The sequence below is a fragment of the Arthroderma uncinatum genome (assembly GCF_011692745.1).
Source record: "Arthroderma uncinatum strain CBS 119779 chromosome Unknown scaffold5, whole genome shotgun sequence".
In the NCBI taxonomy this organism is placed as follows: domain Eukaryota; kingdom Fungi; phylum Ascomycota; class Eurotiomycetes; order Onygenales; family Arthrodermataceae; genus Arthroderma; species Arthroderma uncinatum.
In genome coordinates this window covers 602,858-627,204 of record NW_022983867.1, presented here as the reverse complement: position 1 = coordinate 627,204, position 24,347 = coordinate 602,858, and the positions used below count along the sequence as shown (strand labels likewise).

Sequence of the window (24,347 nt, the reverse complement as noted above, 5' to 3'; positions counted from 1 at the left end):
GGGTCGAGCACAACGGACAAACCAAAAGGTAGTATCCTGTCTTTTGTATTGTAGTAAAAGCCGTAAATTTGACGCCCATGTACGGAGTATGAGACTGTTATATCTCTTCAATGACTCGTCGTCACACCATGGACACGTAAAAAGACCAGTAAACGTGTATAGCCAAGTCCTGCATATATCTGTCAGGCGCTCGTTTCTGCATATCCAACACACCAGTAACCGATAGCAAGCCAGTAGCCAGGAGACACGACAAGGCTGGGCCTTGGGCTTCAAGCCTTGGGCCTCTCCAATGGTTCCTAGACAGGTAGCTGGACAGGAAGAAGAAACGAGCACTGAGGCGCCAATTATAAGACGGAAGAGTATGCATCAGGGGTCCAGGATGTGAGAGTGATGACGGTCCTTCGCCCCCTCCATATAACTCGGCCATTTTGTCGTCCATCGGCGGAATACCACGCAGCAAATTCTCGTAGCAACTCCAACTCGAGGCGTTCTTTGTACGAGGACGATAGCACTGGTTCCTGGAATCCTGGTGTCAGGCATGGAGCTTGCACTGGGGATTATTGGCGTCTCGAGCGCAGTCGACCTTTGTTTCAGGTGAGTAGGCGGCTGCGGCCGTATATTCAATGCTTAACACCACAAAGTCATGCCGGTGCTAAAGTATCCAATGCAGATATGGCGACTCCCTTCTTCGAAAGATCAAGGAGTTCCGGGATGCAGACGCCCTGATATCAGAATCCATCACCAAGGTCGAGTACTACTGGACTAAGACCATTTGGCAGCTCAGGATCATCAATAGGGTCTGGCAAAGTCTTGGTGAAGGGCATCAAGACTTGAGCAAACAGATTCTTCACATCCTTGTCGTCAAGCTCAACAAGGCAGTTCTCAATATCGGCCAAGTCGAGAAACCCAGCAGCAACGCAAAACAGTGCAAAATACTGTCAGCCAGGAGGAAGGGCAAATACGTCCTTTTGGTCAAGGAATGTCTGGACGAGACTCTCCGAGAGATAAAGGCATGGCAGAAGATGTTTGATCCATCATGGTATCTGATGATTCGGGTGTCCGGTTCGGCCATCGACGAGGAATTTGCGAATGCAAATAAAAATCTTCCTACGCTGGACGATTCCAAGTCTAACTCTCTCTCTACAATCCGCGGCTTGCGCCACAGCCCGCCAGAGGGATCCCCCGAAAAGAAACAGATATTTCTACCCAGAAACGGTCTTGCTGCCACTCGGCGTCACAATATACCACTATCAACTTCTCAGCTCTTGGAGATGCCCGATAGGAACTTCCTCGTCATCCAGCCTGCAGAGTGTGACGACGTTAACAGTGACGTCTCGACGCTCACAAAAGATGTCCGAATCCTTGCTGGAAAGCTAATGGGCGTGGACCCGGCAAGTTTCAGCCTATTAAAGTGCGCTGGCGTGGTCAAGCCCAGCGCCCCGAAGCCTGGGAGAGCCCAGTCGTTCGACTTCATCTTTTACTTCCCAAAGGAAATGCGCGATCCGCAAAGTCTTCGGAGGGTTCTTCTCTCCTCGGGCGAGGGCCATTCACTGAGTGCTCGAGTTCGTATCGCGAAGCACTTGGCATCGTCTATTTGCTACGTTCACGCTCTCGGATTCGTGCACAAGAACATTCGTCCAGAGACTCTCTTGGTTTTTAAAGACGGGAAATCCTCCCTTGGATCATTATTCCTTGTCGGCTTCACCATTTTCCGTATGGCGGATGGCCACTCCATGCGTCTTGGAGACCCTGCACCGGATAAGAACCTTTATCGGCACCCCAGTCGTCAAGGGCTACAGCCAGAGGCCACCTACGTGATGCAGCATGATATCTACAGTCTAGGGGTGTGTCTTCTTGAGATTGGCCTTTGGAAGTCATTCGTCCTCTATAACGAGGAAGATGGCCAGTTACCGCAACCAACGAGGGTTGAGCCATTTATCACCAACGGAAGCTCAACTAAACGTACCCTCGTTGCTCTAGCAAGGGATGAACTGCCCAAAAAAATGGGTGACGTATATTCCCGAGTGGTTGTCAATTGCCTTACTTGCCTAGATAAAGATAACGCTGATTTTGGGGATGAAAGTGAGTTTCAAGATGAGGATGGCGTCCTGGTTGCAGTTAAATATATTGAAAAGGTGATTACATCTCCCAGACCATCATATATTGCCTATCGTTTGGGATTTCTTCGCTAACGAGCTACCTGGCAGATTCTTATACAACTTGGGTCAATATCAGTATAGAGACCCTGTACCGTAGGTATGTTTTGTTATGACTACTAACTGACCAGGAATTTCGGTTAATATCACTCGGGATAGATTGGGTTGAAACACTCACGGCTTTGTAATCTATACTACCTGGTTCATTATATGTAAGAGACGGATGGTGTTGAAATTGGAGACTTAGACTTGGGGCGCCAATAACGGGGTTGATGGGCGAGAACAGCGCCAACTTTTGAATACTTAGAGTAGAAGAATACTTAAAGGGAATTTACTATTATTGAATTTATTAACATTGTGATTATCGTGGCCTCAGAGATATTGTTGCCGCCGACGAGGGGTAAAGGGAGGGCACCGTTGGATATAACGAGGCTAGTTCATCACCGTGTAAAATGCTATGAAGTATTAACATGGGCAAAGACTAGAAACAGCACTCTAAGCATTCGAAGCAGCATTCGCAAGATTCTTCACAGAGGAAGCAGCAACACAGGGTTGCCAAACTAAGACAAACTGGCGTCAATTTTTATACGTTCAAGAGCTTCAACTGTCATCGAAAGAAAGGAAAAGAAACTGGGGTCGACTAACCAGGCTGCTAGACATCCCCTATCCTTCTTCGGCTGCTGTTGCACAACGACAACGGGTTGCTGTGGCTGCTGGTATTGCATCTATATGGTTGTGTAGCGCTCAGCCAGTGCATAATTAGTTACCAAGACCCAGACATTTACTGCCTAGAAATACGATTTTCTCTTTGTGCCAATAACTAACCTATCGTATCCTGGCTAGATACGAGCAACGGGAGAGAGGGAGAGGGTAAAAACGTACGGGAGGAGGCCCCTGCTGGGGATAGCCACCTTGCTGGGGATAGCCACCCTGTTGCTGGGGATAGCCACTACCAAGAGAAAAAAAGGCGTTAGCCACAGCTGTATCAGAAACGGTAAAAGGGAATGGGAGCGCATAACATACTACTGGGGCTGGGGATTCTGGTTGTAGGACATCGTGTCGGTTCCGCGGTTATCTTCGACTATGCTCTGCTGACCTGGAGTTGCAAGTAACGGGAGGCACGGAGTATACAGCGGGAAGAAGAGAGCATGAAGCGAAGATGGACGGGCCTTTTTTCAGGTTCAGCCCCTTTTTTAAGTATGAATCAAGCAACGCCAAGCAACGCCAAGCATGTGACTCTCCCGAGCATCTCTTGGCGTCTTTTTTATATAAAAGGTCACATTTACCTATACTTAGACACTCTGATACTCCGTAGTGATACCTGATTTACATTAACCACTACATAGTTGTAAAAATATACAGCCAGTCAGCAGAGCCGCTTCCTTTGTATCCCTACATTTATGCCTGGACACATACATATACTTCGACCACAGGTTTAGCATCAGGTAGGTACCAGGTACCATACTAGGGTTAGATGGAGCAATTCGTTGAAATTGAGTACTGCTTTTCAATCTTAACCTTTATATACTCAAGACATTGATGCTTCCGGCAACTCTAGCTGTCAACATTCTCCATGAGCTAGGATATTAGCCCATGAAGTGTCATCGAATTAATTAGAACATCGACATGCATTGATTGTACGTAAGCCTTCTGGCTATCGGCGCGAGTCCTTGAAAGACCTTATATGCCAGGGTGAAGAGCAGGAACTTGGAGAGGCATGGGACGACGTGGATGAGCTGCGATTTCCAAGGAACAGTTATATTCGTGCGAGCAATACCTACTCGCTAAGTTACCTGGTTTCAACTCCCCTCGCGAGTTGCTATCGCGCTATGAGGAGCTTGTTCTAGAGCATGCTCTAGATGGTGTTGTCTCTGTGCTCCGTGTTTCTGGTGTGGATGTTTTGATTCCGAAAATGAGATAAAGACCGACGAGCTAAACGGCGCATTTATACTTGTGCTACTTTGCCAAAGTGTAGAAGAAGGGCAGCCATGGCTTTGTCGTTACGCCGAAGTAGACTACGACAATCAGTCTGGCGAAATAATGGATGATATTCCTAGTTTCGTAGAATATTGTGCTCATTATTGTGATGTGCGGAAAAAGGTGATTTTCTTGGCTTTTTGAACATCAAAAATCGAGTCAAAAGAATTCATAGATATACACTCCCCCAATCAAAATCATTTCAACTTCATATAATCAATATCTTTGAGAATACCATAAACCAGCAAGATGGGTAAAGCTCGAAAAGCCCCTGTGAAGCAGAGTAATAAAAAGATGAAAACTTTCACCAAGTTATCAACAATACCGTCAAAAAAGGTGCAAAATGCTAAACAACAGCAACAAAAACAACAGCGGCCTCAAATTCCATTTCGACCTTCTGATCGGATCTTACTAATTGGCGAAGGTGTGTATTGGATGGCCGTCTTTACTTGTTCTATCGAGATGCATGCAACTAATGCTACCTTAGGAGATTTCTCATTCGCATTATCTCTTGCGACTCACCATAAATGCCGAAAGAGACTTATGGCCACCTGCTATGATAGCGAGGAGAAGATACTTGAAAAATACCCTGATGTCAAGGGCCATATTGAGCAACTCGAAGCTTTTTCTTCATCGTCGAGGGGCGGGAAGGGTGACTTAAAGCGCAAACGAGATAACGGCGATGATGAAGAGAACCCAGAAGAAGCAAGCGAAGAATCACAGGGTGGAGGCACTACTAAATCGTCGGAGCCTGAAACTAAGACTAAGTTGATTCAAACTTCGAACTCGCCTCTATCCTCGCCCAAGGTAGTCTTTTCAATCGATGCTCGAAAACTAGGTGCTACTGGAGGAGGCGGTAAATTAATCCGTAGTGGATTTCCTGCCCCAAGTCAAAGACCGAGCTACTCAAACCGATCCAAACAAAAAGGTAGCCTGCCAGGCCATGGGGGCGAGGAAGGAGGACCATGGGATATTATATGTTTCAATTTCCCACACGTTGGCGGGTTAAGTACGGACGTGAATCGACAGGTCCGATCAAACCAGGAACTGCTAGTTGGATTCTTCAAGGCCTGTGTGCCTCTTCTCTCGATCCCGAGTTCAAATGATGACTGGTCTGATTTCGACGAGGATCAATATTTTGAGGGAGAGGAAGACGAAGATGATGCGGGTTCCGAGTCTGATGAGGTGAGATACAGACCTAGAAAGGAGCCTGGTCATATCATTGTGACTCTATTCGAAGGAGAGCCGTATACCCTATGGAATATCAGGGATCTTGCCCGTCATGCTGGTCTACGTGTTGTAACTAGCTTCAAGTTTCCATGGACTAGCTACCCTGGATATTCACATGCGCGGACAATAGGTGCCATCGAAGGGAAGGATGGTGGGAGAGGCGGATGGAAGGGCGAAGAGAGGGAGGCGAGGAGTTATGTGTTTGAACGGAAGGGGCTTGAAAATGAAAATCCCAATGCTGGAAAGCGTAAAAGGAAAGGGAGGGAGTCCGATAGCGAGAGCGATTAGTATAGGGGATAGTGTTGGAGATACTATTGTCACCTTTATAAATGATAGCAGTTTAGGTTGATATGAGAGTGTCTTTCTTGATCATTAATTCATTAAAAAATACGCTGCCTTGAACCCTCTGACAAGCTGGACAAACCAAAAATGACCCGCATAATAGCTAATTGCAAATGCCAACAATGAATGTGTATCGCTAGCAGACTTATGAAATATACACTTTCTTCATCTCCGATGTATCAAACAGCTCTGCCGTTATGGGATCTCTGACTTTGTCTGCAGGAACGCCTGCCCTGCTTGACATATAGATCAAACTCTCCCTGCCATAGAGTCGATCATTTGGCAGAACGACAGGGTCATTTTCTACGGAGCTCTTCGTATGGTGGGCGTAGGGCATAGGACGAGCGAGTTCATTTAGCTCGGTAGAACATATAGGACATATCGATGGTCCAGCAGAGTATGTGGCGCTCGATGCTGAGGTTGTATATTCAGAATGGCATGAGGGCGTTTTTAGAGCTGAAAGCCCAGCCGACAGGGCGATTTGTAGCAGTGGGTGGGAGGTAAGGGAGAGTAGATCATGGTGGGTTTTGATGAAGAGGCTGGAAAGCGTTTGCCATCGTTCTGATGAGTACATGGACTATACGAGAGGATGGCTGGTTAGTTTCACCGTTTAATTTGAGCGACTGGGCGGGTCTCACCTTGTATGGCTCTGAATCAGTATCGGGTGGGAAGGCCATCAGTCCCGCAGCGCGAAGTATATCTGCTTTGTATGATTCCATATGAGGTGTGAGATATTTTTTGGCATGCTGTCTAGCCTCTGACCTATCGCCAGCCCTTAACATCTCGATGTACTGTTGCATCCGAAGTTCGAACTCTAGCTTGTTCTGTAAAATGCAATTGTTAGCAAGAATAGCTTAGGAACGGACGCCAGCAAACCCATAGTGCCGTACATGTAACTTCTTCAACGCAACCTTGTTCTCTCCGCACCATTGAAGAGCTTCCTTGCTTTCGCCTCTCCGAAGACTCTCTGCTATCCTTTGGCATTGAGCAAACACATGCACATCGACCAGATCCTCGATACCTTCCTCCTGCGCAAGCTGCTTTGCACTCTCAAGATAACCTGAGCGTAGCATGTGATCAACGAGCAACCTGTTCAATCTTATTCTGGACCATCGGTCATACTTCACGTCCACCAAGCTCTGTATGCCGAAGAGGTCCTCTAGATGCTCAATCCGCTTCCTGGACTGGGTAAGGATACTCTTCTCTTCTTCCTGTAGCGTCTCCATCTTCCGCTTCAGTCCCTGCATCCGACTTATCATCGTATCCAGCGAGGCGAGTGCTTGGGCGGCATCTTGGTTTCCGGAGAGCGAGGCGTTTGCCGATTCTTTCAGGGCTGGGATAACATGTTCCTTCTCTCTTTCCACGATACGCTGTACCGTCTTAAAATTGCGACGAGCTAGTTCGTGTGGGAGACGTAGGAGAGGTTGGTCCTTTGATAGATATAGCTCGTTAGTATATATTCATTCTCTCTGTCTTATGCGGGGAAAGGTCTGCATGTACCAGGATCAAGTGGCTCTCCGGGTTGAGCTTTATCGGCTCGAGTTCTGCTGCCATGGTGACAACTAGTGTGAGATCTCTCTATTCGCGGCTCAGATATATCAATCCTGGAGTCTGAAACAGGTACCAGACGGGCAGGGCGAGTGTAGCTGTGATCGCGTGGGAAGATGCTGGTGGGAAGAGTGAGTTGGTGCTCGCGATGTACCTGCAGCTCTCGACATGTGACCAGCTGCTGCTTGATGACCTCACCACGTATGGGACTACATCTATCATACAAACCACATATCAGATACAAACACTCGAACACTTAGACAAAGAATACAACTACAGGCAGAGAACTTTTAGGCTAGGTGGGTTATATGCCTCGTCTTAGCTTGTTCGACTCCTACCGCACAGATACAGAGCATGTTGCAGGTAATACACTAGAAGTACAACATCGAAAGCCAGGTATTCGAAAGGACAAGTTGAAAAAGGTCAGAGGGCGACCACTCTTCATCACGTTGCTGATTGCATTAAACATAGCAGCCTGGAAGGAGACGACTTGCATAGTAAGCTCCTTCTGGTAGGTTGGTTGCCACAGGATAGAACAAGCCTACACCTTCCACGCAAACGGCATCAGATCTCGATATGCAAAGAACCAAGGATTAGACAGTAAGCCAACTTGTAACGTTCAAAAGTGCATTTCAGTTAAGCCCAACTACCCAAACTATCGAAAAAGGATAAACGAGATTCGAAGAAACAAAAGCAAGAACCAGATACTCCAGCAACGTGAATAGGCAGCCCATTTTGGATCAGTTTTCCCATACTCCAACAGTAAAAAGGGATATGATACAAAAGAAAATAAAAGAAAAGCCGACTGCTCGTAAGGTTGGTTCCTTTACTCGCTGCTGCTCGCGTCATCGGCCTGTTTGGATTTCCGCTTTTCCTTCTTCTCTTTTTTCTCTTGCTTCTTCTTTTCCTTTGCTTCCTTCTTCTCTTTCTTTGCGCGCTTTCGTTCTTCTCGCTCCTCTGGGGTCTCGGCGTCCTTTCTCTTGCGCTTCTTTTCGCCATCCTCCATATCTTCATCCTCGTCCTTCTCAGGAGATGATGGAGCAACTGGAGCGGCCTTTGCGGGGGTTGCTGCGGCAGGTGGTGGGACAGCGTTCACGGCACCGGCAGATTGAGGATCGTAATCCTTATACTCAGACTGCCACTTGGCTGGGGTGGAAGCGTTGTTGCGGCCATATTTCTGAAGGAGCAGGGTTAGCAATCAACATAAAGAGTAACACTCTCCACGGATCAACTTACGTCAAGCTTTCCGTCAGCCTTGAGCTTCTTCTTCTCAAGTGCAACTGGACCCATGCCCCATCGTCTGGGGTAGAGATCGCGCTCCATGATACAACGCTTAACCTTTGCAACGACACCGTGATCGCAGGTAGATAGCTCAACAGTGGACATCTGAGCAATACCAATAGCAATAGCCTCACCCTTGGTGGTCATGAGGACAACCTCTTCATAAACCTCAATTCCAGCCTCTACAGACACGAGTTAGCAATAATATTAGTGGATTATGGTTGATGATATATCTTACCGAATCGCAGGAGACCTGGAATCATAAGCTTGGCTCCGTAGCAGACAGCATTAACAGCGCTGTCCTTGACAACAACACGCTTGTATGAAGTCAACAAGCTCTCCAACGGCCTAATGACCCTCCTGAGGTATGATTCATCGCGGTGGTTATCCATCATCCACTGAGCATCCAAGACATCGTGCAACGTAACCATGCCATCTTTCTCGTCCATAGCTCCACTGCGAACACGACGAAGCTCCTGCATATGAGCTCCAACTCCCAAAAGCAGACCCAAGTGAACACAGAGAGTTCTGATATAAGTACCAGCCTCACAGCTAACCCAGAAGACACCAAGGTGTCGGTCGTTATCGAACTCATAAAGCTTGCTCTCATAAATCGTACGGATACGAAGCTGACGCTTGACGGCAGAAATCAGCGGGGGTCGCTGGAACAAGGCTCCAGACAACGTCTCGAGGGCACGAGCGAATTGCGCCTGGCCTCCGGGAATCTTGTCGTGCAGTCTGATAACACAGACGTACTCCTTTCCAGCTCCCTGCTGCGACTTCACGAGGCGAGTCGCACGATCAATACACACGATCAGACATCCGGTAACCTTGGGATCTAGCGTTCCACTGTGTCCAGTCTTTTCCACTCTATAATCGGGATAAATAGTATCCCAGTTAGCTATCTACTTGCTTTGAGGGATGTGGTGAAAAATTGGAGTGCGAACCTGAGCATTCTCTTCATCCATGCGACAACCTCGTGACTCGATGGGTTCGATGGTTTATCGAGGTTAATGACACCAGAGCTGATATAGGATTTCAAGTCACGCTTAAGAGGAGTGCAGCCATTGGGGATTGGAGTGAAATGGCTGGTTCGCACAAGTACTATTGAATTTCAAGACCGCATATTAGCGATTTATTCCCCGCCTCACTCAAGCTGCAAATGCGATACATACGCTTGTCATAATTCTTCAAGAGAAGAGGCCATTCTGACGTGGGAATTGGAGGAGCAACAGCTTCAGGCTTGATGCTGTAGTCGGCAACATCGCCTTTGCCGGTAGTAGCAACTTCCATGGCCAAAATCTAGTTCTTTACCGAGGAATAGAACACACAAAAGGTCCGAGATGAGAGATCGAAGCTCAATCAATGTGCAAACCCAATACGGAGCGCGCAGACAACACTGGTGTGGACGTTGTCAATTGGGTCGCAAGACTTAGAATATTCGAAGCTTTCTTCTTTTCTCTTCCTGGAATTTTTGGTTGCTAAAAATTTCCTGTGGGCAAAAAGTTGATCCGACCGCAACGGCCGAGGTCTGTGGTTGGTTGTCTGGACGCAGACAAGCGCGCGCAAAACGGAAGAACATAATGCCTGATAAGCGCGAGTCGCCAGTTGTGAGCTTAGGTAAGCCGCCAAGTATCAGTGTTCGAGTCTGCGAAAATATACGACTTTCAAGTAAAGATACACAATATTTAGATGGAATCCGAGGCATAGTTGTAAGAGCAAGAATGGTTGTAATCATGGGTTGAATGTACGTCAGGCTTAGTGGCCAAGCTTACGGGTAAAGAGGCCAAAGGTGAGAGAGGGGCATTCCTATGAACAAGACATAGTAGACTTGAAGAATAGATTTAATTGTGTAAATATTTCTTCCATTAGTTAGTGTATTCCCTATTCATCTCAGTTATCCGAAACATTCAAACATTAATCCGAAATAGGATTCAAACATTAATTTGATGATATTCATCTGTAGCCTTGCTAATGCTGGTTATTTTCGCTAGCATACCTCATTGACTCCGTCTAAGCCTGCCATTTAAGTATAGCTCGATGCTTCAACCGCTGCCCAGCCTTCTGCCGGCGCCTCTACCACCCCATGACCCTCCCGAGCCAGAAAACCAGCTTCCACTGGATTCGCCAGTGCTTGGGGTCTGATCCGCCGGCGGGCGATACATGCGGTAACCACCATGAGCCTTGACAAACCCAGATGATCTAAACAACTTTTGGATGAAGAGCGGTGTGCGGATATAGTTGACACCTCCTCCAAAGTTTGGATAGATGCGGGTTAGGAACTCATAAAGATGGGCTGCTATAATACCACATGCTTGGGTGATAGCAGCGTATTGTCCAGAAAGAACAAGTGTAGCAAGGAGACTGGCGAAGGGCATGTATTCCGCCGGGATTTTGAAAAAGATAAATGACATTTTCTTGCCCGCATTGTCTTGTGAGAGGGTCGTCAAGAAGGCGAGAGATAGAGCTGTTTAAGTTAGCCTTTGACGCACAGGCTTCGCCCTAACATCAGACTGAAGAGATATCATACCTCCGAGGAATACATAAGCTTGAAGGTAGAAGCCTGCGGTAAGCTGCACATTCGTCAGTCTTAATACTAGAAGTTGACGAGGCAATAAAAAAAAGATTGATATAAAAGGGTGTTTCTTTGCTAGGTACAAGAAAACCAAAAAATTGGGAATATATGTTTATCGAGATGTAGGGTAGCAGTATAACCAGCGTAATATAATCATCGACGCTGGTCATGGTATACCGCCATCCCACCATGCCTACACCGCATGCATCCCTAATGGATTGATTGCGAATGATGGGTATGCACGAAGTGCAGGGGTAATCTCCCTCGAATTCAGGAACCGCTTCAGCTAAAAGAGACTGGACGGGCAGATGTAAGAGGTGTATGGAAGAAAAGAAAGAAGATGACAAGTAAACAGGGCTGGAAGCCAAGAGCAAGCCACGTTCGAAATCCTCGCACAAAGCAAGGAGTGAATGACAACTTACCAGAATGACAATGGCTACGAAAATGACATAGGTGACAAAATCACCCGGCCCAGAGAAACGAGGCGAGTTGACCTCTATGTCGCTGGCGTATGAATACACTGTAGGTCCGTTAGTGAAATCCGTGATCGGCACATTAAGAAGTTATTTCATGAACCCGTACGGAAGTAGAGGTCAAGAAAAAAACCGAGGCCTCCTCCAGTCAGCAGGAACGGTGTCGTAAGCCGCCATAGCTGTGGCAAGATTCTAAATATCTTTGGCATGAAGAAGATAAAATGGTGACCCGAGACAAATCCTCCATGTACCAGGACTGACTGGACAAATGTAGCTGCTGTCAGTGTCCTTTTGAACGTTCGCATTAGTTTGACAGCTTGACTTCAATTAGCAGTAGATGCTCACCTGCTGACTGGCGGCGCCGCCCAGTACCTGTCCATCTTTGCTACCAAGCTGCTCTTGATACAAAAGCGTTGGAGTGTTGGAGTGTTGAAGTAATTTTAAGGTCGAAGAAAGCTTTGAGGACATTTATATGTGGCTTTTGGGAAAAAGTTCTGCCTTTAGACCCGGGCCGGTTGTATATTGTTCCGCGTCATCACGTAATATCCCAATTTTTAGATATGTTCAAGCCGTAGATCTCCTTTATTTCATTAGAGGATCAGATGAAGGCTGTTTTTTCTTTTATATGACGTCTACTATATTCAAGCTAGTTCTTATACCCGCTCTTGTACCTAGGCTTATAACTCTAAAGGCGTTTCATGACTTTTCATGATGAGAAGGTGCTAGGCTAGGCCTGTTCTAGTAGCCATCTCATACCCTTAACAGTATCCTCGACGAACGTCTTACTCATTTCGAGATCGGGGAAGTTCGTCCAAAAGTAATGACCTAGGCCCTTATATATATCAACCTTCGTCTTCACGCCACCTTCCTCCCTTAGAACTCGTTCATATATCAATCCCTCGTCACGCAGGGGATCAAGCCCGCATACTTGGAGGTAAACTGGCGGAAGATCCTTGTGTCCGCGTTCTAATTTCCCGTAATGGAAAGGCACAAACAATGGACTGGACATATCGCCGCTCATACCCGCCATGCTGAAAATACTTGCCAGGAGTTTTAGGGGTAGGAGGCCGAGTATGATCCTGGTGATCGGGGTGACGAGAGGCCCGAAAGAAAACATTCTAAGGATAGGATCTTGACACGGGGTAACAAAAGGATGCGAGAGATACTCAGGTCGATACTGAGCGGGAATATGCGAAGGCGGCAGGAAACACATGATGGCGGGCACACCGAGATACTGGCCCGTTAGAGGAGGCGATAGCTTTTCATCGCGTGCGATATGTGCAAGCACCGCCGCTATGTTCCCCCCAGCTGACCCTCCCCCAATTACAAATCCTTGCGAAGGGTCGGCACCGAGCTCTGAGGCGTGCTTAGCGCACCATTGAAGTGCATCCCAAGAGTCGTTGATCCAGGTTGGGAAAGGGTGCTCCGGCGCGAGCCTATATTCCACATTGACGCACACAGCTCCTAGGTCCCGAGAGAACAGTCGGCAGTTCACCTCCTCATCACTCAAGTCCCCCATAGCCCATCCACCTTCATGATACATGACAATCAACGGACTCCCGCCCTTCTTCTCCGTCACAGGCTTGTAGATTCTGATTGTGATCTCAGACCCGTCGCGGACAGGAATCTTCCGATCCTGCTCAGTAACTTCATCAATTGGCCCAGGAAGGTAGCGGAGCGCCCATTTTTCTTTCAAGATAGTTGCCCTGTGCTCCCGGATGGCAGTGTGATCCTTCCGGCCGTAGTATGGGTCGGATGGCATTGGCGGCCGGACTGCCGGTCCCTTTTCCAGTATGGCAGTAAGGGCTGGGTCCACGATTGCTAGCGGAGCCAGTTCTTCCCTAGTACGAGGAGCCATAGTGAAGGTTTGCTGGAGAAGATGAAATATGAATCCGTGGCGCACCTGGGATCGATGTGTGCTGTTGTATGTTGCTGAGCTCGTATAAATTGCAGCAGCCATTCACGTGACAGGCTGCTGTCTCCCGGCTGGGCTTCGTTGAGAGCAGCCATATTTTGGTCCTCGAGTTAGGTTAGGGAGGAATCCAGATATTCATATATACTCCGTAGCTATGGGGGCTTAAGGGCTTTGTGGTAGGGATCCCCAGGTTCTCATGTTACACGGACTAAAGGTGGCACCCACGTCTGTTGGTGCTTGCATCTGTATAAATGCTGGTGAAGGGTGCCTTTAATTAGGTGTAACCGGTGTCGTTCTGATCGTTCCTTTAGCCGCCAACCCTCCATCGTTACCCTCAACCCAGATATCCCAGCTACCACTCGACCCGTTGGATTTTCGTGCAGCGCAAACTCTCATTTCACGTTCAACCAGAAGCGGCGCCAAGTTTCGATACTCGATACTAGAAACTGTCTGTCCTAAGGAAGCTGCATGACTCTGGAACACCGTAAGCATGATCGTAAGTGTCAATGGCCCGTGTACAAGGAGGTCATCATATCCTTCAACGTTGCACGCGTAGTCTCGGTCGAGGTGTATGGAGTGAGCATTGAATGTGAGAGCCGAGTATCTGAATAAAAGGGCTTTTGACGGTATAATGGTTTGGATAAGTTCGGGGTTCGTAGAGACTACGAGCCAGACGTTAGCGGTTTGAAAATAATAAATAGATGTAGAGCCGTAATCACCTTTCATTATTCTTCGTGGAGAAGATTCGGTAGCTTTTGAAGCTTCGATCTCGTCCGATGTTCTATCTTTCATGAAAACAAGATTGCGTCGTTCGATGACGATGCTATCTCCTTGATCCTCTTCAGATTGAGTCCACACCCTGTCTCTGACTCCGTCGTCACTTTCATGTTCATCCATTGTAGCTATCCGTCTCTCAATGCCCACGAATATCTTCTCTTCGCCTTCCTTGCCTTTTATATTCACTTCGCGTATTCCCTCGACGCAGACGGCTCTCTGCCCATTCAGTAGCGGTCCACCTTCACCGAAGAACTGGACAGAGCCACCTGCCCACATTCGGCGATTAAATGGCTGGCCAGGGGAATGCAGTTCATCGCAGCCGTCCGGAAGAAGTTCTGGTGAAGGAACTTGTGGTGGGAAGTATATTAGATGGTGACAACGAGGCATGAAATTCGGGTTCGTTATTGACGGGAGACGCCATTGTGCCTCGTTGAAAGCAGGGGAAGAGCTCTGAGTTTGCGTAAGGAGGCTGTTGAGGGAGAGATTCAGTAGATGTGACGGTTGAGGCGACAGGTAGTCGTATATCAGAGGCAGTCGACGGCGTACCAGCTCGCCCTCCAGTTGCGATAATGCCGGAGCTGTACTCATTGAGCGCCTTTGTAGAAAGCTTGCAAGCCGTTGACCGGAACATGACTTGGTCAATTGGGCCATGGCTACCTTGCGTGTACTGTAGATGTGCGCATCCGTGGTAGCTGTCCAGGTTTGGTGGTTTGGTGGTTTGGTGTTTGTGATGTAAATATTTGCGGAATAAAGGGTTGTCTCCGACCTCGGATCTAAGCCCGTGGGGTAACTAGTTATTTCTCAAATTTAATACCTCCTCATTCCAAACAGCTTTCATCGTATCCCTAGAAATATTAATTGAATATTTAAACCAAGTCCTAGATCAGAGGAGGAATTACTATCGGAGGAAAGGAAATATTTTTTTATCTGTTTCTATACAAAAGGCCACGACGATGCAGTCTGTCATGCCGGCCCTGAGCAGCGCCAACAGCTTGCTACAGCCCATTATAGCATTCCTGGGTCCATTGGGCTCCTTTTCACACCAAGTAAGTATTATTTACCATTATACTTGGTCCACAGGCTTATACTGTTTTGATAGGCGGCAATAGAGTGCTTTGGCTCAGCAAATAATACCCTACAACCCGAGGTCTCCTTCAACGATGCCTTCTCAGCTGTTCAGTCACAAGAGGCAGATTATGCCATAATACCCCTGGAAAATTCTTCCAATGGCGCTGTTGTCCAGACCCTTGATTTGTTAGCAGACCGTGAGAACTTATACCCTGATATCACGGTGTCCGGGGAATACTATCTCACTGTTCACCATTGCTTGTTGATGAAGAAAGCCCAAGGTAGACACCCAACATTTGAATCTTTACATTGGTACCATGGCTAACATATATTCTTACAGATGGATCAGGGAACACTTCTGAAGCTAACCCGGAAGTATCAAAATTCTACTCTCACCCGCAGGTTTGGGGACAATGCACCAAATTTCTCTCTGAATATAAAGGAGTAGAGAAACAAGACGCATCTTCGACCTCGAAAGCAGCGGAGATCGTTAGTAAAGATAACGACCCCAAAAGCGCAGCCATCGGGAGCGAACTCGCCGGTAAACTTAACAATTTAGAAGTTATTAAGGCCAATATCGAGGATGACTCGTCAAATGCAACTAGATTCCTCATTCTACAAAACCTCAAATCCAACCGTACCCAAGGGGTAAAACCTCCTCAAAAGTCACAATCTTGTTCGACTCCAGGATCGAAATGCAAATCACTCATCTCCTTTATGGTCGACCATACCTCTCCTGGAGCCCTAGCGGATGCACTTCATGTCTTCAAGAAATACGGGCTCAATCTGACGAGCATCAACTCTCGTCCTGGCGGCATTCAGGCTTGGCAATACGTGTTCCTTGTGGAATGTCAGAGGGTGTACGGTGTGCATGATGACCATGTTGTGGATAAGGTCATAAAGGAGCTGGAGAAGATCACTCAAACATGTAGAAACCTTGGGAGCTGGGAAGATCAGCTCGAGGATAGTTCATGAGAGGACGTCACCTTTGCAAGATTATAGAAATCATATTGCTATTTATTTAACTTAGTGACAAATCCTTCCCAATAGTGTGATTTTAAAGGAATGGCAAGCTTAAAGCTCTGTAGGACTGTGAGGATAATGAACTATTAGCAGGTACTCCCATAGCTGCTGAGGATCCAGGAGACTACATCAATCTTGAACTATATGAACATCACGGCATAAAGCTCGGTCGTGAGGTGGAGGATTTGACGAAATGAATTGAAATCAACCAAAGACTACTTAAAACCCTCTATGGGGATAACGAGTGTATTTTAGTTGCAAATAAAAACCCAGCACTTGACCCTGTGCATATTCATACTTTAGTCCAATATCCTAGCCACTCTAGTCTATTAAGCTATAAAGTATCAAATTGCATATTCCAAATCTTCGAGTGAGGGTGCAAGGAGGATAGCGAAATAACACAAATTATGTAGTAAGAAGCAAGGGGTTCCACCTAGAAGCGTTATCCCAGCTCAAGTCGAATCGGAAAGTAACGACAGATTCGAAGAAGCTTCCATCTCAGCCAGTCTTCAACTCTGTACGAAGTGAATTTGACGAGGCGAAGATACGCTGGAATAACATCCGTCTAACAGTCTACCCTCGTAGCCTAGTTCTCTTCCATGGTCACTTAGTTTGTAGTGGCCATGTTACGAAGCTTGGATGGTCCTGGAATACTAGTTAGTACTGGTGAGATGATTGTGAGAAGATGAGGAACGTACCCCTGAGAAGCTTCGAACCGGCGAGGGAATGTGGGGCACAGATCTGAACAGCAGATGGGTTTGGATTTCCCTTAAGGCCGTTGGTACGGCTCAAAGGGGTAGGCGTCAGATCACTCCGCGACGGGATTTCCGGGCGATCGTCCTCGCGTCCCGCGAGGTCGCCATATTGTCAATCTAGTACCCTTATTAGCCGGTGTGTATCTAAGGTGAAATGTGCGCAGCATAGCATACCATCGTAAAACTCATCATCGTCATCTTCGTCAACGTCTGCCAATTGCTCGAAATTGACCTTGTAACGAAGCATTGCTCCGATACCACCAAAGCCCTTGACGAACTGGTTACCTTCACCGGACTTGTCTGAAACGAATTCCAGTGTGGCGCCGAAATCCTTGTAGTTCTCGGCAAGCCATTCAAGCAGTGAGCCTTGTTCGACGATCTCCATCTCTTGTCCAGTTTCCTTGTCCATGAATTGCTCTCTGTTAGACTCTTGGAATTTCGAGGTGTGGAGGATAATGTCAGATCCAACGGAGGGCTTGAGCACCCAACGGGTGATGTCCAGGTTCTCAAAAACAATAAGGGTCTCCGCGGCACCAAGTTCGAGCGCTTTCAAAGTATCTTCAACACCGTAGCAAACACGTCCGCTATCCTGGCTGATTTCCTCAAAGTACTTGCCGATAAGTTTCTTTTCCTGGATGAATTTGACGTTGCCAAGGGTTTCGGAGGAGAGCTCAATGGCTTGGTTGAATCCGTTCTCACCACCGTACGACACGTCGACGACTTTGATGACCTTGGACTGGAGACGGTTGTCGAAGAGATCGGACTGGTTGAGATCGTTCTTGAAATCGGCAGAACCAGCAAGAATCAAACCAGCAACGTTGACTTTATCAGCGGTAATGAAGTTCTGAACTGCGAGTTCTGCAACCTTGCGGACGTAGTTGTGACGCTTCTCCTCACGAAGACGAGCAAAACGAAGAGCGGACTGACCACCACGACCGTGCTTCTTGGGCAAGTCGACACTGAACTTGTGAACGACGTCTCTGGTGTTTCCACTCAAGGTACCGAACAATGCACCGTTTCCGTCCATGATGATGAACCCGAACTTTTGGTCAGACTCGAGGAGCTCACTTAGCGCTTCGGTATGGAACTTGTTGTCACAGAGATAGAGGGAGGTGTTGATAGGCTTGAAAGGCTCAAAATCAATATTGATTTTACGTTCTTTTCCCTCTGAGGTGATGATTTCACCACAGTAGACGACAAGGCCATTTGGTGGAACCCTGGTATAGAGCTTCAGACGCTGCTGAGTGGACGTAATCGCGGAGAGGACGGATAGACGGTTGACTCGGGATTTAATGTTGGAAGCCGTTCCCTGAGACACTGGTTAGGGGGCAATTCTTTGTTGTCTCGGCAAGATTGGGCTTGGATATTAGACACATACGAATTCTTCAGCCAACATCTTCGCCGCTCTCGATATTTGATCCTTTGGAGCTGGTGGTGATGTTAGCGGGGTACTTTGATAAGGCTACCATCAGGGGTAATGGACATCCAACTTACGAATAATCAACGAAATCATGGACGTTCCATTTCCACGAGCCGCCTCCAGGCGCTTGATCAGCTTCTTCACCTTCCATATCTCAATGTTCTTCTCCGCCTCACCACTTGGGGGCGGCGCGCTCATCTTGGATGGCTCTCAACCAGAACGCGGTAGAGCCCGTCTTTGAGGGACCTGGTAGGTGAGCCTGTCTGCCCACGCAGGCCCGTAGAAGTCGAGTGCCTAAAAGCCAACGGTCTAGGTCGAATGAGACGAGCCTGAATGTCACTGACCTGGTCGGCGTGTTGAGGTTTTGATTTTTCACAACGACCTGATTGTGGGGTTGAAAAAGATATCACTTGTGCTTTGTCAGCACAGCACACGTTGGAGGCTCTTCTCATCATCATCCATTGAGAATACAACACATCATTGTTAATATTTCTCTCTGACAGTGCTAGTTCTATATAGCCTCAAACTATTTATCACACCAGAATACCCAAAACAACCGAATCTTAGGAAGTCTGTCATGGCAAAGAACAGGACAATATGCAATGTAAAGAAATATTTATTCTAGAGATAACAATAATTCGATGGCCTCTAAAATGGACGCCTACTCCAACCATAACTCCCTTTATTCACGTTGTTTGGTTTAGACAATAAACCATGCAATATAGCTAGCAACATCTCACAAAAAGCATACTCAGAAGAACAGGCCTCCCTTTTCTTTGCGCCTTTGTGGTTTTCTAACAATAGGGCCTCCGGATGTCCTAGAAGAAAGTAAGTGCACACTGGAAGAGCCTCTTTGAAGCATTTCGTCTTTCCTTGGTTATCTGAACATGTTAATACCCACTACTCTGCTACGGTGGAAGATATTACTATATTTTAACTGATCTTTGGAACCTGACTGCGTTATAGTACGCCTGAGAGTGCCAATCGATTTCGTTTCAAATGGGAGAAAATATCCTGTAGGATCCTGACTCGCAACATTTTGGAGTTATACTAAACAAGCTTGACTTGCACTTCACTGTCCCATCGTCAGCTCGGCTTATGAAGTGATGGGAGAAATCGTTAAAGGAGGCTGAAATTCAACCTTCGGAGGGTCCAGACCATATTTACCCCGTCTTCAAAGAGAATGATTGTGTCATGACATTGGATCTATAGAGGATACCCTTCCTGCTGATATGGAGGCTGGTGATATCCTCTTATTTAGTGGTAGATCATACACGGTGGTGGAGCAAATATAACCAAATACTCTTACCGAAGAGTCGTAACTTTGACTGTCTGCCCTAGCTTATAATCTCAATTTTTTTTTAAACCGCCTAAGTCTTTATGGGAAGGGTTTATCGATCTTGTTTTTAAGATAGATCCCCAACGTATGAGATTATAATGCCCCAGGATGTCTCGGTATTAAATTCTTGTATTACCGGGGTAGACCGCTTTAGATATGAACAATCAGATTGTGCATCGGGGAATTTATCTGGTGTTCATACCAAAGGAGAATTACCATAGGCCCTGTTGGAAGGCGAGAGTATAGATTAACTATGGCCGGAATTAAGGTAGTTAGCCGCTAGGGGACGGGACGGGCGCCTACAAACTCCTGAGCGTCTTTAGCGCGGCTAACTAGCTAGTCAACTAACCCTTGCTAATGCCTTTGATAACGTCTGCCCTGACTCGCTCTTCGTATTTGCACTGAATTTCACACTAAACCGTGCTTTGTAAAAGCTAGCCGTGGCGTTCGAGATGATTATATGGCGCCTTTGTTGAAATGGGTGAGAGGCATGCTCAGCAGATCTCCATTGGTACCTTTGAGATTCCCAGCAACCGGCTTCAAAGTCATTCCTGCGACTGAGTTGCTCGAAGAGGAACACTATGAGGAGTTCAAGACGGGAAATTACTGCCCAGTTAACATTGGCGATGTATATGGCTCCAACACATACCAAATACTCGGCAAGCTAGGATTTGGATCAACTTCGACGGTGTGGCTCGCCCGTAACCTACAGTATGGAAACCTCATACCAGTGCAATTCTACAAATGCTAATTTCCTCAATACAGAAATCACAGATATTTTGCCTTGAAAGTGTTTACCCGAAATCATGGAGAGGCGTGTCGAAACGAGCTTCGAACCTACGAGGCCATAGCCAAAGCGAATCCTTACCATCCTGGCCATTCACATATTAGGACAGCAGTGGGCATGTTTGAAATAGAACGGCAAGGGGGTAATCACCAGTGTCTTGTCCAGCCGCCGATGTGGGATAGCTGGAGAGACCTCCTCTACCGAAATCCAAGCGGCCGATTCTCCGTAGCGCTCCTGAAGGGTGGCCTGCGGCATCTCCTACTAGCCCTAGACTATCTACATACAGAGTGCAAGCTCGTCCACACAGGTAATAATATTTCTCTACAGATTCCAATAACATATGTTGATTTTTAACATGCAAGTGATAGACATTAAAGCGGATAACATACTACACGCAATTGCTGACAAGGGGATACTCGAATCCTTCATGAAAGACGAGATGAAGATGCCATCCCCCCGTAAATATGTCGACAAGGCTCCTATCTATACGTCTAGACGCTTTGGTCTACCTGAAGACTTCGGTAGGATCGTGTTAAGTGACTTTGGAGAGGTGGTGAAGGGTGATGTTAAACGAAACCACAACGCGCAGCCGGACGTGTATAGGTCTCCTGAGGTTATGCTTCAAGCTGCGTGGAGCTACCCTATTGATATATGGAACGTAGGAGCCATGGTATGTCTCTTAATCCCGAGAAACACATTTATGTATGCTAACGGATCATAGATCTGGGATGTATTTGAAGGCGGCCACTTGTTCCATGGCATAGATCCAGAGAAAGGCTGCTACACAACCAGGGCGCATCTTGCAGAAATAATCGGGCTTCTTGGCCCGCCATCCCTAGACCTTCTCCAGCGAGGGGTTAGAAGCAAGGAGTTCTTCTCAGAAGATGGTAAGTTTGTTTCTAACTACTGTCGACATTGCTGGAGGCTGATGCAATGGTTCGAATACAGGTCAATGGATTGCGGACTGCCCTATTCCTCAGGGTAATAGCCTGGAGAAGACAGAGCTGGTCCTCACCGGGAGGAATAAGGAGATGTTCCTGAACTTTGTAAGGGGGATGCTAACGTGGCGGCCAGAAGACCGCAAGACAGCGAAGGAGTTGCTGGAGGACCCGTGGCTGAAGACGTGGGAGATATCTGATTAGCTACCCTGTATAATACAACTGACTATAACCAAATGATAGAGTAACGTAGCCTTGGTCTGTGGTATTTGCAACCCTGTTTGCGAACCTTGTGGATATGGTTACATGATATCGGGAAGAACATTGATCGGCAGTAGATGAACAAAATTTGGCATCATACCTAGTCTGGCTATCATTTGGGAGACATATAATATTCTTTAGGCTTGCAAGTTGCCACTCTTTCCAGGTAGTGTTCGTGTAGTGATATTTCACAAACCGTCGAGGTCTATGCAAGCGCCGTCTGCGTGCTTACTCTGACGGCAAGTCACCATGGTAGAAAGCCAACCTTAACCGAGAAGCCAGTGAGTATCGTGGTTGAGTTCCAGCGGCCTACTATCCCATGAACTGGCAAGAGTAATGCATCCCCGTGCCTGGGAGGTGTGGTCAGAATCGCCCCAGTGGCATCAATAGCCAATTGAAGGCGTCAGCACTAATGCTGGTATCGTAAAAGTCGGTTCCATGCGTTGACTCCGTTCATCCAGATGGCTTCAAAACAACGGCGAAATTATTCCTTCCCGGTCCCGGATTGATGATTTCCTTTGCAAACCCGGCTCCCCTCGTCCTGACTTTGCCATCACTGTATCTCCAAAGATAATAAATAAGTTTTGAAGACACCTTTCTCTGCAGTAACTGGTACCCCAGAGAGGCAAGAATATCGTCCAGCCGCTCTTCAGTCAGGTATCTTGAATTCAGCACACAAGCAGCAGGCAGCACGAGAAACAGCGCCGGCAGAAATTCACCGGGCGTCGTCGATTCGCCGGACACCTGCTGGATATTTGTGGTGAGAAATTGGACCGTTCGACGTAACATCTCCCCCCGTCCTACAGGATCGGGCACGTAGTTGAGCACCAGTGACAGGCTGATGATGTGAAACTTCTCCTCCTCGGCCACGGGTAGCGGACGTTCCATAAAGTCCTGCTGAAGGATCCCAGCCTCCTGCGAATGGAGGTCTATCCTCGTAACATGCAGCGTCTTTGTCACGGAGCAAGCATTCTTGCTGCTGAGTGCGCCGACCTCGAGCAGACGCAGCCTGTTAGTAGGACCGTATAGCGTGTCCTGGCCGAGGAGAGGTTCAAGCCATTGGAGCAGGACGTGGCTGGAATCGCCTCCTCGCTCCTTAGACTGGCCCTTCTTGCTGGCGATCTGGTAGCTCTTCAGGCCGCCCTTTGCAGCGATCTCTTGATCTAACTGCTGGACGAGGGCGTCATCGCCGTCTGCCAGTGCTCGGGCGCGCGCTTTGTGTAGTTGGTGATGCGACCTGATGAGGTTTCTGGTCGCTTTGGCGGAGAGCGAGGCCACTGGTTTTCTGACCGTCGGCGGCCGTCCTCGCGAGATTGACTTCTTCCTCCCCTTCATCTTTCGTCTATCTCTATCATCTCATATCTTCATCATATCTCTTCTATCTTCATCTCTATATGTTAGACGTTACGAGTAAGGTAGCGACTGACTAAGCATCACGCATCACGTGCCCCACATACAACTAAGCGAGAACTTCGAGCCAAAAGAATTTCGCGGTCAAACGGACAGGCAATTGACAGCGACAACAACCTCGACGCCGTTAATCGACAGCCATGGCCCCAAAAGACAGCAAGAAAGGTAGATACTCCTCGCGACCGATGTGCAGGCCGCGTCCAGCGATCTCAGCTCTCGATCCATACTGATCCCATCTTCAATCCATACTTTGCCATGTTAAAGATAGAATGCTAACGGTGAATAGCCACGAAGCCCAGCTCTAAGGCTGGCGCTGCCTCCAAGGCCGTTCTCAAGGGGGTAAGCAGCGCGCAGGATGAGCAGACGGAGAGCAGCAGTTAACCAGTTCACACGCAGGCTCACTCGCACAAAGTCCGCAAGATCAGGACATCGACCACCTTCCACCGACCAAAGACCCTCCAGCTCTCGCGATCTCCCAAATACCCCCGCAAGTCGATTCCTCATGTGCCCCGTCTCGACCACCACAAGGTCATCGTTCACCCGCTGAACACCGAGTCCGCCATGAAGAAGATCGAGGAGAACAACACCCTGGTCTTCATCGCCGACGTCAAGGCCAACAAGAGACAGATCAAGCTCGCCCTCAAGAAGCTCTACGACATAGAAACCGTCAAGCTCAACACTCTCATCAGGTGTGTATTTACCCGTGGAGTGGACGAGAGTAATGGACGAGGAATGCTAATACGTGACAGACCGGATGGATCGAAGAAGGTGTTCGCCAGACTAACGCCAGACATCGATGCGCTGGACATCGCCGCCACCAAGCTCGGGATTGTTTAATGGGTGACATGAAAGTTCTGTTTTATTTTATTTTGTGACCTACAAGATATCGGTCGGTTATTACCAAAAGGAGAACAAAAAAAAGACAATATCAGTGATCACACTTCAAAAAGACCAGGCCAGATCGAACAATTGCAGCTAATACACGACTGCTCTGCTCGCTATGACCTCCCCCCTAGCTATCTTATTTAGCACTATCTCGAAGCCACCCGGCTCAAATGTGAATCCTCCTGTG

The 24,347-nt window shown here is 47.6% G+C and overlaps 11 protein-coding genes across 11 annotated transcripts; 5 read left to right on the top strand and 6 right to left on the bottom strand.

Annotated features, from left to right (window-relative positions):
* Positions 1-538: 538 nt before the first annotated feature.
* Positions 539-2,192, top strand: GIQ15_06583 (uncharacterized protein; the record flags this gene model as incomplete). The annotated part of the gene is made up of 2 exons (XM_033554000.1): positions 539-594; positions 671-2,192. The coding sequence occupies 2 exons, from the start codon at positions 539-541 to the stop codon at positions 2,190-2,192; spliced, it is 1,578 nt and encodes a 525-aa protein (XP_033403515.1).
* Positions 2,193-4,382: 2,190 nt separating this feature from the next.
* Positions 4,383-5,651, top strand: GIQ15_06582 (uncharacterized protein; the record flags this gene model as incomplete). The annotated part of the gene is made up of 2 exons (XM_033553999.1): positions 4,383-4,557; positions 4,621-5,651. 2 exons carry the CDS (start codon positions 4,383-4,385, stop codon positions 5,649-5,651), a joined length of 1,206 nt encoding a protein of 401 aa, XP_033403514.1.
* Positions 5,652-6,559: 908 nt separating this feature from the next.
* Positions 6,560-7,259, bottom strand: GIQ15_06581 (fyv10 protein; the record flags this gene model as incomplete). The annotated part of the gene is made up of 2 exons (XM_033553998.1): positions 6,560-7,135; positions 7,206-7,259. 2 exons carry the CDS (start codon positions 7,257-7,259, stop codon positions 6,560-6,562), a joined length of 630 nt encoding a protein of 209 aa, XP_033403513.1.
* Positions 7,260-8,079: 820 nt separating this feature from the next.
* Positions 8,080-9,827, bottom strand: GIQ15_06580 (centromere/microtubule-binding protein cbf5; the record flags this gene model as incomplete). Its single annotated transcript, XM_033553997.1, has 5 exons — positions 8,080-8,430; positions 8,490-8,716; positions 8,773-9,404; positions 9,482-9,638; positions 9,710-9,827. The coding sequence occupies 5 exons, from the start codon at positions 9,825-9,827 to the stop codon at positions 8,080-8,082; spliced, it is 1,485 nt and encodes a 494-aa protein (XP_033403512.1).
* Positions 9,828-10,579: 752 nt separating this feature from the next.
* GIQ15_06579 (uncharacterized protein) lies at positions 10,580-13,592 on the bottom strand (the record flags this gene model as incomplete). The annotated part of the gene is made up of 6 exons (XM_033553996.1): positions 10,580-11,001; positions 11,065-11,107; positions 11,532-11,629; positions 11,692-11,898; positions 12,339-13,423; positions 13,486-13,592. 6 exons carry the CDS (start codon positions 13,590-13,592, stop codon positions 10,580-10,582), a joined length of 1,962 nt encoding a protein of 653 aa, XP_033403511.1.
* A 175-nt stretch (positions 13,593-13,767) lies between these two features.
* On the bottom strand, positions 13,768-14,862 carry GIQ15_06578 (uncharacterized protein; the record flags this gene model as incomplete). Its single annotated transcript, XM_033553995.1, has 1 exon — positions 13,768-14,862. One exon carries the CDS (start codon positions 14,860-14,862, stop codon positions 13,768-13,770), a length of 1,095 nt encoding a protein of 364 aa, XP_033403510.1.
* Positions 14,863-15,227: 365 nt separating this feature from the next.
* Positions 15,228-16,317, top strand: GIQ15_06577 (chorismate mutase/prephenate dehydratase; the record flags this gene model as incomplete). Its single annotated transcript, XM_033553994.1, has 3 exons — positions 15,228-15,320; positions 15,374-15,623; positions 15,683-16,317. The coding sequence occupies 3 exons, from the start codon at positions 15,228-15,230 to the stop codon at positions 16,315-16,317; spliced, it is 978 nt and encodes a 325-aa protein (XP_033403509.1).
* A 674-nt stretch (positions 16,318-16,991) lies between these two features.
* Positions 16,992-18,738, bottom strand: GIQ15_06576 (eukaryotic peptide chain release factor subunit 1; the record flags this gene model as incomplete). Its single annotated transcript, XM_033553993.1, has 5 exons — positions 16,992-17,010; positions 17,064-17,106; positions 17,295-18,429; positions 18,499-18,548; positions 18,615-18,738. 5 exons carry the CDS (start codon positions 18,736-18,738, stop codon positions 16,992-16,994), a joined length of 1,371 nt encoding a protein of 456 aa, XP_033403508.1.
* Positions 18,739-20,369: 1,631 nt separating this feature from the next.
* On the top strand, positions 20,370-21,808 carry GIQ15_06575 (kinase domain-containing; the record flags this gene model as incomplete). The annotated part of the gene is made up of 5 exons (XM_033553992.1): positions 20,370-20,590; positions 20,645-20,973; positions 21,035-21,336; positions 21,388-21,553; positions 21,615-21,808. The coding sequence occupies 5 exons, from the start codon at positions 20,370-20,372 to the stop codon at positions 21,806-21,808; spliced, it is 1,212 nt and encodes a 403-aa protein (XP_033403507.1).
* A 420-nt stretch (positions 21,809-22,228) lies between these two features.
* Positions 22,229-23,200, bottom strand: GIQ15_06574 (nucleolus protein; the record flags this gene model as incomplete). Its single annotated transcript, XM_033553991.1, has 2 exons — positions 22,229-22,280; positions 22,482-23,200. The coding sequence occupies 2 exons, from the start codon at positions 23,198-23,200 to the stop codon at positions 22,229-22,231; spliced, it is 771 nt and encodes a 256-aa protein (XP_033403506.1).
* A 215-nt stretch (positions 23,201-23,415) lies between these two features.
* GIQ15_06573 (60S ribosomal protein L25) lies at positions 23,416-24,112 on the top strand (the record flags this gene model as incomplete). The annotated part of the gene is made up of 4 exons (XM_033553990.1): positions 23,416-23,440; positions 23,562-23,614; positions 23,672-23,964; positions 24,025-24,112. 4 exons carry the CDS (start codon positions 23,416-23,418, stop codon positions 24,110-24,112), a joined length of 459 nt encoding a protein of 152 aa, XP_033403505.1.
* Positions 24,113-24,347: the final 235 nt, after the last annotated feature.